Source organism: Bos mutus, chromosome 17 (assembly GCF_027580195.1).
Source record: "Bos mutus isolate GX-2022 chromosome 17, NWIPB_WYAK_1.1, whole genome shotgun sequence".
In the NCBI taxonomy this organism is placed as follows: domain Eukaryota; kingdom Metazoa; phylum Chordata; class Mammalia; order Artiodactyla; family Bovidae; genus Bos; species Bos mutus.
In genome coordinates this window covers 27,576,516-27,591,302 of record NC_091633.1, presented here as the reverse complement: position 1 = coordinate 27,591,302, position 14,787 = coordinate 27,576,516, and the positions used below count along the sequence as shown (strand labels likewise).

The 14,787-nt window shown below is 58.3% G+C and overlaps 2 protein-coding genes across 3 annotated transcripts; one reads left to right on the top strand and one right to left on the bottom strand.

The window, feature by feature from the left end:
- Positions 1-348: 348 nt before the first annotated feature.
- NOC4L (nucleolar complex associated 4 homolog) lies at positions 349-6,142 on the bottom strand. Its single transcript, XM_005891208.3, has 15 exons — positions 5,961-6,142; positions 5,498-5,618; positions 4,894-5,000; positions 4,519-4,626; positions 4,214-4,363; positions 4,031-4,130; positions 3,917-3,951; positions 3,518-3,568; positions 3,316-3,427; positions 3,019-3,079; positions 2,517-2,627; positions 2,203-2,363; positions 2,034-2,116; positions 1,637-1,750; positions 349-1,533 (listed from the first exon to the last, which is right to left on the bottom strand). Exons 1-15 carry the CDS (start codon positions 6,075-6,077, stop codon positions 1,414-1,416), a joined length of 1,551 nt encoding a protein of 516 aa, XP_005891270.1. The 5' UTR covers positions 6,078-6,142; the 3' UTR covers positions 349-1,413.
- A 6-nt stretch (positions 6,143-6,148) lies between these two features.
- DDX51 (DEAD-box helicase 51) lies at positions 6,149-13,804 on the top strand. Of its 2 annotated transcripts, XM_070386357.1 has the most exons (15): positions 6,149-6,509; positions 6,596-6,747; positions 8,896-9,046; positions 9,358-9,503; positions 9,588-9,659; positions 9,753-9,859; positions 9,950-10,058; positions 11,375-11,520; positions 11,656-11,854; positions 11,933-12,048; positions 12,137-12,253; positions 12,449-12,550; positions 12,666-12,729; positions 12,841-12,975; positions 13,163-13,804. In XM_070386357.1, exons 1-15 carry the CDS (start codon positions 6,200-6,202, stop codon positions 13,187-13,189), a joined length of 1,953 nt encoding a protein of 650 aa, XP_070242458.1. In that variant the 5' UTR covers positions 6,149-6,199; the 3' UTR covers positions 13,190-13,804. The 2 variants fall into 2 exon arrangements, with proteins under 2 accessions (XP_070242458.1, XP_070242459.1); XM_070386358.1 differs by lacking the exons at positions 9,753-9,859; positions 9,950-10,058.
- Positions 13,805-14,787: the final 983 nt, after the last annotated feature.

The window sequence follows — 14,787 nt, the reverse complement described above, 5'->3', positions numbered from 1 at the left end:
CCTCTCGTAGAGGGTGGGCAGCACATAGGATGTAGTCATTCTAGGAGTACAGAAACGGGGAAAGAAAACAGACCCCAGCAGGATACCCCGCCCTCCTTTCTCCAACCCTGCTCAGTTCTCACCACCGCTCACTGCTCACCTACAGCCACTCAGCCAATTGCATGGCCTCTGGGAAGGGCACTCTCAGCCCCTTTCTCCAACAGGAAGCAGGAACCTGCCCAAGGTCAACCATCCAAAGTGCAGCTGTCTAGGGGTCAGAGTGGCTGTGGGCGGGCGTCCCCGAGCTGCCAGAGTGAGGAACTGCGGGAAGCACAGGAGGCTGAACCCAGGTAAGACCAAGAAAACGTGTTCGCATTTCATAATTTATTTAAATTTTTACATACTGCTATTTTTCAGGAAAAGCGAGGACTCAGGCCCGTCCAGCACTGCCCCCTGGTGTCCCTGATGAGGCCATGGCAGCCTCTGGCTCACTGGACACTCCTGGTGCCAGGCTGTCCGGGACCCTGGAAACCACTCACCACGAACGTGCATGAGGGCCCCCAGCCCCGAGGCAGGCCCTGCACCCCAGGGACAAGGCGATCTCCAGGGCGGGGAGGAGCGTCCCTGGTTCTCTCAGGACAGTGGGGCCGTGCCGTGTGCTGCTCCCAACGGGGTGCTGAGTGCACACTAGGACCCTGGGCTGGCAGTGAGGGTCCCCGGAGACCAAACTGGCTTAACTATTCCCTGCTGTGACTCCCAGGGTGCCTGCTGTGAGCTCACACCCTGCTCCTCTGGATGGGGGTGCAGGTGGAGTTGGGGAGGGGTGTGCCCAGAACATGGTGGGGACAGGAGGCTGCTGGGGGCAGCGAGGGTCTCTTCCCGCTGGGCTTGAGAGCCGCCGCCCGCCCCTGCCCCTGCCACGGCTTGCTCAGTCCCTGCCAAATGTAAGCTGGCACCAGTTGTGTGCTTGAATAAACCAGTTTCTTAAAGAAATGGGGTCACTGCTGTAGATGGAGAACCAAGCATCCATGGTAAAACAGGAGACTAAAAAAAAAAACCACCCTGGAAACACAAGCAGCTGCTGGCCTGCGGCCAAGGCGCCTGCTCTGCTCAGGGCGTGGAGGGGCTGGAGGGATGAACCAGCATGCTTGTAACTGCAGCCCTGGGGGCAGGGACTGCTCCTGTACCCCCTGCCCCCATAAACCCCCACCTATGTCCCCACCAGGCTGCAGAGAATGGAGGGTCCCTGGGTAGCATGTTCCAGCGAGGCCAGCAACACACTGCAGTCATGAGGGCACGCTGCCAGCACTGATCCCAGCCCCATAGGCTAAGGAAGAGGGGGTGGGCTTCCCTAGACCCCGACCCACCAGCCCACCCGAATAGCTCTCCTATGAAACCACTTATGGGGGGTGGTGGGGAGCAGGAGGCACAGGGTCAGCTCAGCGTGAAATGCTGGGCACAGAGGTCCTCCCGCCGGCCCAGCAGGCCCCGTGCTGGGATGAACTCCAGCGGCACCGACCCAGGCCCCTTCTTCTTCAGGTCCCGCTCAAAGATCTGCAAGGAAAGGATGGACAGTCAGTCTGCACTGTGCAGCCACGGCCACCCCATCCCCCCGCCCCTCTACCCTCTCCACTGAAGCCCTGCCCCACGCCCTTACCTCAAAGGCGGTGACCTCCAGCAGCGGGGCGATGCTGACCTCGGGCACGGACAGTGCCTGGTTGATGGCGCTGGCGGCCTTGGACACCTCGGGGTGGTAATGCTGCTGGAGGGCCTGGAGGGACATATGGGATTTCACCAGCCCTCCTCGGGCAGCACTGAGCAGTGGACATCCCAGTGCTTCAGCAGCCCAGGGAGGGGGACAGAGTGGAAACTCCAAAGACTCCCTTGGGAAACCAAAGTGATGGGGCAAGATGGGATCCTGGAGGACAAAGGCCAGAGGAAGGAGCTGGGCAGAGACACACAAGCAGAGCTGGGCGGGTGGCCAGGGAAAGTGCCCCGGGGAGGGTGGCTCCAGGAAGCTTAGGGTGTGATCTGGGCAGTCAGGGTGCCCTTACCTGTAGCTCCCACAGGGAGCTCTCCAGGGCTCGGCTCTGGGCCGGGTCCTCCTCTGTGGGGTCATAGGGGTCGGCGTCCAGCTCTAGGAACAAGATCCAGGGCTGATCTCCACTCACCCCCACGTACTGGCCTCGCGGCCCAGCCTCCTCCACCTCCAGCCGCACTCACCAGGGCCCCGGGGCCGATGCATGAGGACCCGGCAGGCCGGGTGTCTGCGCAGCAGGTTGCAGATAAAGGGCAGGACCATGAGCAGGGCCTCGGGGGGTGCTGTCAGGGCCAGGCGGGCCAGACGCTTGGTGAAGGCAGCCACCAGGTAGGCAGGCAGGTGCCTGGGCAGGGCAGTGGGCGTGAGACCCTGCTGCCCCCTGCACAGGCCCCGAGCTTCCCTTCCTACCCCGCAGGACTCAGTGGGGCCCAGGTAGCCCCTGTCGCGCTGAGCTAGGCCAGGTATCCCCTAGTCCCACCCCCACCCCTGTACTCACGAAGACGACAGGAAGAGGTCGGCCAAGTGAAAGAAGCGGGCCCGGTACTTCACGTGGAAGACGGACGGATCGAGAAGGCCATACAGCTTCCGGTAGAAGTCAGGGTACTCCCTAGGAGGGTGAGGTAAGTGAGGGGGGCACGTGTGGGGAGAAGCCACAGAGAGAATAGATCAGAACCCTGACCTGGGGGCCTCCCTGGTGGCTTAGTGGTTAAAAAATCCACTTGCCAACGCAGGAGACTCGGGTTTGACCCCTGGTCCAGGAAGATCTTGGATGCTACGAGGCAACCAAGCCCGTGCACCACGACTACTGAGCCTGTGCTCCGCAACAGGAGAAGTCAGCACAGCTGGAGAGGGCTCGCCGCAAGGAGGAAAAGTCCACGTGGCAATGGGGAGCCAGCACAGCCAGCAAGAGATAAATTACGTTTTTAAAAAATGCCAGCTCAGGTCAAGGACCTTTTAGCAGAGCTAAAAGGCCTACAAACCCCCAGGCAGACACTCACAGGTTGTGTTTATGAATCAAGATGAAAAGTCCATTCAAGGCCAGCAGGCTGACGGCTCCACCTGCAGACAGACACAGCTGTGAAGCCCCAACCTAACAGCACCCCAACTCTGGGAACGAGATTCCAGCAAAGCCAGAGGCCATCCGCCAGATGGGAGGTAGGAAAAAACCTCCAGTACAAATACTGCTGACCAGCTGGGCCCCTGCTCTCAACCCTGCTGGATGCCGGCATCCAGGAACGCAAAGCACCACCCCATGCCCGGTCCCGCTCTGGGCCCGCCGGGCATCTCCTGCTCACCGATGTCATAGGCGCGGGTGAGGAAGTCGATCATGAGGCTGGGCTGCGCCAGGTGGGGCAGGATGGAGTCGTGCATGATTACCAGCACCTTCTTGCAGACGCAGAGAGGCAGCTGCGGGAAGCAGCAGGTCAGGGTGCCGGCTTCCCCATCCCGAGAGCCCCATACTGGTGCCCTGCCCTGGGTCCCTCCCCATCTTCCTACCTGGTGCTTGAGGAAGTGGAGCCACATCTGCTGGAAGGCCTTCCTGTGCTCCTGCAGGGAAGCGGCAGGGGTCGAGGTCCCCCACGTTCTCAGTCTCACCCCACCCTCCTCCTGCCTCTGATACCAGGACAGGACCTAAGGGGTCGCGGCGAGAGAAAACCTCCCTCGGGACCACAGGGTCAGTGTTCATAGCCCACCCCTGGCAATAACACTCAGCACCCAAGAGGTCCGGGCAGGCTGCCTCTGACCTCCGGGAACCGTGCCTGTGGGCATCCTCTCCCCCTTGGGTCCTCCTGTCTCCACCTCCTGACCCCACTGTTGAGGCTAGGAAGGAGGTGCTGGCCTAGGATCAGGTGGTTCCCAGGAAGGCCAACCAACCATCTGTCCAGGGAGTCTCACCTTCAGATGAACGACCTTCCACTTGTCTGACAGCTCTGCAAGGAATGCAAGGGGTCACCAGACATGCGACCCGGCTGGGCCCCTCCTGCCCGCCCTCCCACCCCCAACACTCACCTGTGTGCTTCACATAGAAGCTGGAGAGGGTGCTCTCCTGGCGGGGCAGGCTCACAGAGGACAGCAGCATGAAGGCATTGTTCCAGAAAGTGAGGGGCACCTGTCAGAGGCCAGGCTGAGCACCTGGATGCTGCATGCCCACTGCCCCCTCCCTCCCTGCTCCCAGGGACCTGGGTGGCTCACCTCAGGGCGCCCATTGGTGGTCCGGGCCACGGTGTTGGAGGCGGCCTGCATCGTATGGTAGCGGATGTCATCGTGTTCCAGATACTCCCGGAACTGGGAGAGGAGCAGGGAGCGGTCCTCCTCTGGAGACAGCAGGCCTCCCACCACCAACTGCACATGGGGAGCAGGGCAGGGCACTGAGCATCTCTCCCACCCCCAGGATAGACAGCCCTGAGGTGGAGCTCACAAACCAGAGTCTAGAGGAGCTGCGAGAGTCCCCTCAACTCCACAACCCATAGATGGCTGGGGGAGACCCCAAGACTCACCATGAAGAGCTGGTGGGGGAACAGATAGTTGCCTTCCCACTTGGGCTTCTCCAGTGGGTGCTCACCCTCCAGCTGCACAAACTTCATGAGTGTGCTGAGGGCCAGCTCCTAGGAGGAGGGATGGCAAAGGGACCACGCTGCACATCCCCACACGTTACCCCTGCAGACAGGTGCTTAGACCTGAATGCCCGCAAAACCACACTCCGGGCAGAGTCAGGAGACAGAATGAAACCACACCCTCGAAACCAGCCACAGAAAGAGAGAACATCCTTACCTAGCTAGAGGTCTGCAGTCACAGCCCCAGACCCCTGCTGTGCAGAGAAGGTGGGGCAGGGGCCGTGCAGGTAAGAGGCAAAGCCAATCACCCCAGCTCACCTTGACCTGAAAGGAGGGGTGAGCCAACAGCTCCCCCAGGCGGTTGCAGCAGCTCTGGTACCGGTGCCGCATCCAAATCTTGTATTTGCGAGTGGCCCCCCGGGACCCTGTAGGCGGGACAGGGTGGTCAGCCCACACCCTGACTGGTGCCAGCCCCAACCTCCCCCTGCCTTCTACTCTGGGCAACCAGGGAATGAGTGGAAAGGAGTCACTGTGGCTCCAGACCTGGGGTGGGACCAGCACGTTCCCACAGGCAGGCAGGGTAGGTCCTACTTGGGCTAGGCTCTCTCTCTCATCCCAAGACCCAGACATCCCAAGGACCAGACACATACACCTAAATCTTCGTGGTACTAACAGCCAACGCTCCAGAATGTCAAATCCCACAAGAGGCACGAGACACAGTTATACCCCATCCATTCTTTACTTAAACTCAGCCTCAAAGTCTGTATTACTTTGAACCCCACCCCTTTCCCCAAATATAATCCCCTGATCCCACCCACCTGCATGGCCCGTGATGGAGTTTGGGGTGGGGTTGGGGGGCTCAATCCATGTCAGCGAAGTCCCTCTCCAACACTGTCAAGACTAGGCCCTCCTGGACACTCACCTGTCAGGACCATCTCCTCAGAGGGCAGTTGTCCCACAAACAGTTCTCCTCGGGCCAGCAGGGCCCCGAAAAGTCGGCTGCATGCGTGCACGGCTTCCTGGATCTCCTCCTGGTCCTCAGACTGTGGGGAGATGCCGGTGTTCGCAGGGTACCCCGTCAGGAACTGTGGCCCCTGCTCCCTTTCCCGACCAGGACTTCAGCCCCATCCCCCTCCACCCCTGATCCCGGCGTGACTCTCCCATCCCACCTCTGTCAAAGCTCCCCCGGCCCCGCCCCGGGACCCTCCAACCTAGAGCCCTGCGAGGCTGGAGAAAACTTCCAGTATAGTCCTGGACTCCACCTCACAATTATCTGCCCCCATCCGAGACCAAGTCCCACTTCGTCCGTGCCCGAGGAGACCCCCATCCTGGTCTCTAACCCGCGGACCCGGCCGCGACCCCCGCCACACCACACGTGCCCCCACCTGCAGAACGGCCAGGATGTCGAACACGGCGTTGGCCTCGCCGCGGCTGGCCAGTACCGCCTCCACTAGGTGGCCCAGCGCCCGCCGCGCGTCCCCGGGGCCGGCGTCCCCCTCCATGCCGCCACCCCACGCGGGACAGACCAGACCCGTCGCTCCGCCGCCTGGCGCGCCACTGACGTCACGCCCCGTCCCCGCCGTCATCGCGGCGCGCCGAGCAGGAGAGGTGCGTGGTGGCCGGCATGGCGCTCTTCCACGTCGCGCGGTACGCTGGCCCCGAGGCGGCCGGGGCGGAGGCCGAGGCAGACGGCCGGGCTCGCGCGCTGCTGGAGCGGCTGCAGTGCCGGGCCCGAGAGCGGCAGCTGCAGAAGCAGCCGCCGCAGCAAGCGCCCGAGGAGGCCGCGCAGAGCGCGCCGGCGGCGGGGAAACGGCGGCGGCGACCTCGCAGAACTCGGAGGCGCGAGGGCGGCAGGGAACCAGGAAGCCCGCCCGCGCCCCCCAACAAGCGGCAGAAGACCGACGACGAGGACGAGAACGAGGACGAGGGCGCAGGTGGGGCCTCGCGGGCCGGGGCGGGGTCCTGAGACTCGGGGCCGCGTGGTGCTGACAGCCGCCCCGGCCCCGCTTCTGCCGCGCAGAGAGCAGTGAAGAGACACCCGCGGAGAGCAGCGTGGGCGCCGAAGCCGCAGGATCGCCGGAGGGCCGGGGCGGACCACCCCCAGAAGAGGCCTCTGGACCCCTAACCCACGCCCTGGTGCTCGGGGGCTTCGGGAGAAGCAAGGTGCCAAAGGTGAGAGGCCGCGGGGAGGCTGCAGAGCTGGGGTGACTGTCGTTAACGCGGCTCGTGTTCGTGGAACAGCTTGGAGAACGGTGCCTGCACCTGGTGGGTGTCAGGTTTGTGTTCAGTGAGTGAATTACTGAGTGGGCTGACTACTGAAGCCTCAGCTGTTTTGTCTGCGGTGGCTACTAATCGTTTGAGTTCTGTGCAAGCTCACCGTTTCTACCTTCAATTGTAAAACTTCTCTTTTTTTTATAATCTATGAGATCGACTTGGTTTCTGTGCTGCCGTCACAGAGATCTCTAAACAGCTTCTCTTCCTTGGTGCACATTTAAGGAGGTTCTACTGTGCTCACACTTGCTTACCAAACAAACAGGAGATTCTACCTGGGAGTTGCAGCTTTATCTTAGCACAAGAGATTTCAGTAAACAAATTCTGGAGCTAAAGGGTGTTTGGATGGTGACAGTCACTAGGAAAAATAAGAGAGGCTTGGCAGAGCCCTTGTAAAGAGATCCACTTTTTTTCTTTTCTTTTAGTTTTATCAGAGTATTGGAGAAGGCAGTGGCACCCCACTCCAGTACTCTTGCCTGGAAAATCCCATGGACGGAGGAGCCTGGAAGGATGCAGTCCATGGGGTCGCTGAGGGTCGGACACGACTGAGTGACTTCACTTTCACTTTTCACTTTGATGCATTGGAGAAGGAAATGGCAACCCACTCCAGTGTTCTTGCCTGGAGAATCCCAGGGACGGGGGGAGCCTGGTGGGCTGCCGTCTATGGGGTCGCACAGAGTCGGACACAACTGAAGTGACTTAGCAGCAGTAGCAGCAGCAGTATCAAAGTATTGATTTACAGTGTTGTGTTAATTTCTGCTATATAGCAAAGTGAGTCAGTTATATATTTGTTGTTGAGTTGCTCAGTCGTGTCTGACTCTTTGCCACCCCATGGACTGCAACAGGCCAGGCTTCCCTGTCCTTCACCATCTCCCAGAGCTTGCTCAGACTCACGTCCAATAAGTCGGTGATGCCATCCAACCATCTTGTCCTTTGTTGTCCCCTTCTCTTGCCTTCAATCTTTCCCAGCATCAAGGTCTTTTTTGATGAGTCAGCTCTTCACATCAGGTGGCCAAAGTATTGGAGTTTCAGCTTCAGCATCAGTCCTTCCAATGAATATTCAGAATTGATTTCCTTTAGGATTGACAGATTGGATCTCCTTGCAGTCCAAGGGACTCTCAGGAATCTTCTCCAACACCACAGTTCAAAAGCATCAGTATTTTGGCCCTCACCCTTCTTTATGGTCCAACTCTCACATCCATACATGACTACTGGAAAAACAATACCCTTGACTATATGGACCTTTGTTGGCAAAGTAATGTTTCTGCTTTTTAATACGCTGTCTAGATTGGTCCTAGCTTTTCTTCCAAGGAGCAAGCATTTTATGTCCGTTCTCTTTTAGATCCTGCTCCCATATAGCTTATTGCACAGTATGGAATAGAGTCTCCTGTGCTGTAGAGTAGGTCCTTACTGGGACATCTGCATTGAGTTGGCATCTGTCTTTCTCAGAGACAGAAATCAGCCTAGTTAAGATGGGGGAAGAGGGGCAGGGAAGTGTGTGCCAGGCAGAAGGCCGGATTGGAGCACAGGCCCTGAGGTAGTAATGAGCTTAGTGTATGAAAAGCATGGAGGGGATTGTGTACTTGGGGGACGAGAAACTGCCAGGTCATGAGGCCCTGGAGCTGTGGCTCAGAGCACAGATATTTTTAGAGCATGGATGTTATCATAAGTGCGAAGGTAAGTCCCTGGGTGGTTTGTTTGGCTCATGGAGTGGCACATTTTGGATTGTATTTCTCAGTTCCTTTAAATGTCACGTGGAGAGTGAGTTGTAGGGGTCAAGGAAAAGCTGGGCACTCCCTGATGGTCCAGTGATTAGGATTCCATACTTTCACTGCCAAGGACCTGGGTTCGATCCCTGAGGGTTCAATCCCTCAACAACAACTCAGATCCCATAGGCAGTGGAGGAAAAAAAGAGCTGGGAGAAGTTTGAAGCCTTGCCTGTTTCTATAGCCTCTTTAGCCTGAGTGTTTTGAGTTCTTGGCTTCCCAGGCCTTGCCCAACTGGCTCTGGAGAATTGACCCGGTCTTTCTCTTCTGTCCTTTGTGATAGGTCCAGCCTTTCCTGCCAGTGTGGTTGGCTCAGCCAAGCTGTGTTGGAAAGAATGTAACGGAAGGCTTGGTGCCTATTGAAGACATCCCTGAAGTTCACCCAGACCTGCAGAAGAAGCTGCGGGCACAGGGCATCTCATCCTACTTTCCAGGTGCCCCAGCCCTGGGCAGGTGGACTGGGGACGGGGGTAGGGTTCCTTCTAGAGCATGTTCAGAGCCATGCAGGGCCTCATTCAGCAGCTGCCAACACAGGCAGCCCCTGTACACGTCCAGTGTCACGTGTGGACTTGGTCTCAGTGCCTTCAGCCTCTTCGACACTCCTGGAGGCCCTGGTGCCGACCCTGAGGGAGAGCCCAGCCTAGAGGTCACAGACGGGGAAGACGCTATTTCTGGCCTCAGAGCCTGTGCTAATCCTGGGTGTCCCTGCACAGACATGACCTGCCTCTTTCCCTTCCCTGTCCAGTGCAGGCTGCAGTGATTCCTGCTGTCCTAGAGAGCACAGCCAATGGGTTTCTGGTCAGCAGAGGCGGCTACCGGCCTAGCGACCTCTGTGTTTCTGCCCCAACGGGCAGCGGGAAGACCCTGGCCTTCGTCATCCCTGTGGTGCAGGTGAGCGTAAGGACCCCTCACCCTCCAGTTGGGCATGCAGGCAGGGAGTGACCCTGCTGACACGAGCGGTCGTCTCCTCTGCAGGCCCTGCTACATCGAGCTGTGTGCCAGGTTCGTGCCCTGGTTGTGCTGCCAACCAAGGAGCTGGCCCAGCAGGTACGTGGACCCCATGCCTGGAGGTCAGATCCAGGGTCTTTGTTGCTGCAGGGGGGCCTCAGATCACACTGGTGATGGCCACTCCTCTTCCAGGTGAGCAAAGTGTTCAATGTCTATACGGATGCCACTCCTCTTCGAGTAGCCCTGATCACTGGGCAGAAGTCACTGGCTAAGGAGCAGGAGAGCCTCGTGCAGAAGACGTAGGTCCTGCTGGGCTGTGGGCACCTTAGGGAGGCAGGCTCACTTGGTCAGTGCCGGGGGACCTCGCTGAGCCACCCTCTGCTCCACAGAGCAGACGGCTTCCGCTGCCTGGCTGACATCATGGTGGCCACCCCTGGCCGCCTGGTGGACCACATCGACCAGACCCCAGGATTCAGCCTCCAGCACCTCCGCTTCCTGGTAGGTCATCCGCCTGGAGGGAGGCCTACCCCAGCAGGAACCAGGGATTCCCTCGGGGAGGATGGCATGAATAAAAGAATAGATAAAGAGATAAGGAAAGAATTTTGCAGTTAAGAAAATAGAGGAGAGAAAAGAGGCTGATATTCCTTGGTTTACGCAGAAAGCCAGTAAAGCCCCAGCACAGGACTTGCTCTGTTCACGTAGGCTGCAGGTGCCCTCTCGAATCGCAGAAGGTGCCCCACCTTAGGCACCTTCTCGAGTGGGTCTTAGAAGCCCAGGCAGGAAAGTGAATGCAGAGAGCCTCTGCGCTCCAGGGAGATCAGCCAGAAAAGGAAAAGGAAAGAGAATTACAAGGGGAGACCGAGCTTCGGTGAGCAAGGCCCGCACTTTGTTTTCCAAAGTAGTTTTTATACCTTAAGTTGTGTATAGAGGATAATGGGTGGGGAGGGGGTGCGGGTAGACTCATGCAAGGTCAGCAGTCCTTGATCCTTATCGAAGCCAGGCTTTCTTTCTGCAAACTTATCATATGCAAAAGCTTTAGGTGATTTACATCATCTTCTGGCCAGGAGGCCTGTTAACATTTTATGACCCTTTCTTTAGAAAACTTATTTTTCTCTAATGGTGATTATTCTAAAGTCAGGCGCCACCCTCTGAAAGCATTAGATAAAGTTGCATTCCTATAGGGCAAAAGTGTGGTGGGCTATAATAAGAGAAGAGTTAACTCAAGGGTCCAAGGTTACAAACATTAAAGCTACTACTTACATTTCTATACACCAGCTATATTAATCAATACACTCCCAGGGACACAGTAGGTAAGGGATATGGAAACTTGGCAGCAAGCATTAGCTCAACAAAGAAATCCTCTACTAGTTCTATTTAACAATTTTAACTCTCTGAGAAGCTCTGCATTATTAGAATATCTTAAGCTTCCCGTAGTTGGGAGGTTGTGAATCTGAACAAACCTGTCAGGCAAGCTAGAAAGTCATCAGAGGGGTTTGAATTGAAACACTCCTATTATGCCCAGGAGACTTATTAACTAGAGTTTTAAGTTGATTTTCTTACAGAGAAAGGTGGTCGGGGATAGCCCCCCGTTAATGTCAGAAGAGTTGGTGAAAGTCGTAAAATAGTAAAACAGATTCTGGTTTTGGGGTAGACGCTCAGGCAGGCCCAGAGGGGCACCCCTCGAGTTCTGGCTTGCCTTGCCCACCAGAACTCTCCCACATGACCTTGTCATGGGTGGGGCTCCCGTGCTGGCTCCCAGCAGAGGCCAGCTGGGCTTAGAGCTGAAGCTGACCTCAGTTTCCTGTCTCCTGCAGATCATTGATGAGGCTGACCGCATGATCGACAGCATGCACCAGTCCTGGCTGCCACGGGTGGTGGCTGCTGCCTTTCCCAGTGAAGGCCCCAGGGATCCCTGTGCTGTGTTCCAGAGAACGCAGCCCCGGGTGTTGACTGCTGCCAGGTACCCAGCCCTGAGCTTGCTCTGCTCCTGGCCCAGTGGAGCTGCCCTGAGCTGGTCCCTTGAGCCGTCCGCGCCGGGCTGGAGGGCCTGCTGGTTGAGCTGTGGCTGCTTTTCCAGTACCCCATTCCCTTTCAGCATGTGCTGTCCCCAGATGCCCCTGCAGAAGCTACTCTTCTCAGCCACTCTGACCCAGAACCCCGAAAAGCTACAGCAGCTCGGCCTTTACCAGCCCCGGCTCTTCTCAACGGGGTCAGCACACAGGGGCCCCAGTGACCCCGACATTGACGTGGACGAGGACTCAGGTGGGAAGTACACCTTCCCCACAGGGCTCAAGGTGAGCAGGGCACTGGGGGTGGGGAGGGGGTGCATCTAGGCACCTGGGTCCTGGCCAACCCCATGCCGTCCCCCACAGCATCACTACGTGCCCTGCAGTCTCCGCTTCAAGCCATTAGTCATCCTGCATCTGATCTTGGAAATGAACTTCTCACGGGTCCTCTGTTTCACCAACTCCCGCGAGAACTCACACAGGTGAGGCCTGGCTGCCCAGGGCGGGTGCAGGAGTGGAGGCAGAGGTGGTTCTGCTCCAGCCCACTGGGCTTTGGCTTCTCCCATGCAGGCTATTCCTGCTGGTCCAGGCTTTTGGGGGTGTGACTGTGGCCGAGTTCTCCTCCCGCTATGGGCCTGGCCAGAGGAAGGGCATCTTGAAGCAGTTTGAGCAGGGAAAGATCCAGCTGTGAGTACCTGGTGAGACGGGCGGGGTCCTGCTCTGGGGAGGGGCGCTCACTCGGGCCAGCTGGGTTCCTGAAGGTTCCCTGGTGTAGGAAACGCGCCTCTGGACTTCATAGGCGTGTCCCCTGCAGACTGGGAGCGGGGGTGTGACACTGCTCCTGGCCTCAGACAGGCCCCACAGCCCCTTGTATCCCGGCAGTCTCATCAGCACTGACGCCATGGCCCGCGGCATCGACGTGCAGGGCGTGCAGCTGGTGGTCAACTACGATGCCCCCCAATATCTGCGGACCTACGTGCACAGGTGCAGGCCTGACCCCGGGTCTGGGGGCAGGGGTGGCCTGGGGAGGAACCACAGCTCCCTCAGATCCCTAAGGGGCTGGGGGCCAGTGCTCTGCAGTAGCTGTGCTTGGTTTCAGGGTTGGAAGAACTGCCCGTGCAGGAAAATCCGGACAGGCCTTCACGCTGCTCCTTAAAGTCCAGGTCAGTCTGTGTGGTCTCCGCAGGAGGCCAGGGCTGGGTTCTATCCGGGGCCGCCCAGGGTGGGGCAGGGGGGCAGGGAGGAACCTCATCCCCTCGTGTGCTTCCCTCCAGGAGAGGAGGTTCCTCCGCATGCTCGAGGAAGGTGGGGTGCCTGGGCTGGAGCGGCATGACACCCCCAGCGAGCTCCTGCAGCCGCTGGTCCCGCAGTACGAGGAGGCCTTGTCCCTGCTAGAGAAGGCTGTCAAGGTAAGGGGCCAACCGCGGGGGCTCGTCTCTCCGGGAAACCCGAAGTGGAGGGAGGCGACGGGGCGGGGAGGCCCACGGTTGGGCTCACTTTCTGAGCAGGCTCAGGGCATCTCGGGTTTGGAGGGGCAGAGCTGGTGCAGGGAGTGAGGGAGGGTGGTGTGGGCCAACCCTGTCTCCCCTCCTGCAGGAGGAGCGGAAGCAGAAGGCAGCCTAGGCCAGGACTGGGGACACATCAGCGAGGGCTCCCTCCTTTCTGGAAAGATCCTGAGCAGTGGCTGCCAAACGCATGAGCAGGAGACAGGGATTCCTCAGTTGCAAGAGTCTTGGTCCCCAGGTACTCTGCTGCCTCAGACCAGGCCCCAGGACACACAGGAGGCTTGGCCCAGGCCCAGGACTGGCAAGGGGGCACAAGGTCAGGTCAGCTTCCCGTAGGTGGTCTTCCTGGAGACAAAGCTCCAATGAAGCTGTTCACACTCGCCCAGAACTGACGGGGTGGGGTCTGCCTTCGTTTGGCTGTAAGTTGGGGGTCAGCCTTGAAGTGCCTTCAGGAATTCAGTTCTTCTAAGGACGTGAGCCACCACCCTGAGTGGGAGAGGTGGCCCTGGGTCCCTCACTGTTGGGGCAAAGCACTGGCCACTTGGTAGCCATTCCCTGAGAGGCATTGCAGAGACCAGAGGACACGCTGTGGTCATCAGTGCTTTACTTCATGATTATTCAGAGTGTGTGAGATGAACATCCAGAAAATGGCTTCAGAGCACTAACCGCTGGATGTGAGCAAGCCTCATCTCCAAGACTCACGTGGTGACGTTAAATACAGTGTTAAACTGGGGACTGACTGTGGCTTCTCCTCTCTGCCTGGACACGTGTCACTTGTTTTGGCAGAGTGACAGCCCAACCCACAAGTCCTGGCTTCCCGAGTGCTCACTGTCACCGAGTCAGGGAGGCAGTGGCCGCTACCTGGAGCTGCACTGCTTTCTGCAAAAAGTCCCTGGGAGCACAGGGGCCTGCTGTCCGGCTGTGGTCTGAGCCTGTGTGTTGGAGGGACACGATTACAGATGGCTTGGCTCACAGCTTCCCGAGGAGCTGGAACCAGTCTGCACAAATGGTGGGGGTGAGGGGAGGCACGGGTGTAGCCAGTGGTGAAGCAGAAGCCTGGCTCACTTGTCAGGAAACCTCAGGTTGGATGTGTCCAGTTTATTGAAAAACAGCCCCCAAAATTACCGGAGTCTTATTTCTGATAAATCAACAGCCCCTACTGACTGGGTCTAGCTTTTGCTCACAGAAGGTAAGGTTGACTGGAATCAATTTCCAGGAGATGGAACGGGGAATGCCATAGACCCTCTCCCTAACAAAACTACTGGCAAGATCACAAAAACAGCTGCTTAGAGTCCAGAAATTGTCCTAAGGGCAGATAGCAAATGGAGAAACATTTCTCTAAGAAAATCCAGACAAGGGCCAGCTGTGTTTGAGCTCCTGTGCCACCCCACCCCCCACCCCTGCCCAGCATGGCGGAGGCTCCCCGCCTGGTGGGTTCGGCCAACAAGTCATCAGAAGGTGCTTGGTGTCACTGATGACCCAGGAGGTGCGTACCACACACAGGCCACCCCTGCAGCAGTGAGCCGGGACAGTACCGGTGTGGCACTGACGTGGGGACAGCCCCACACGCTGGCACTGTTGGTGGGTGTGACCGCCATCCGTGCAGCTGCTGTGTGACCCCACTCCCACACCTGGGCACATGCCCCAGAGAATGAACGTGTGTTCACACAGGACAGTGTTCCTCCTAACAGCCAGGGAGTAGAAACATCCCAGGTG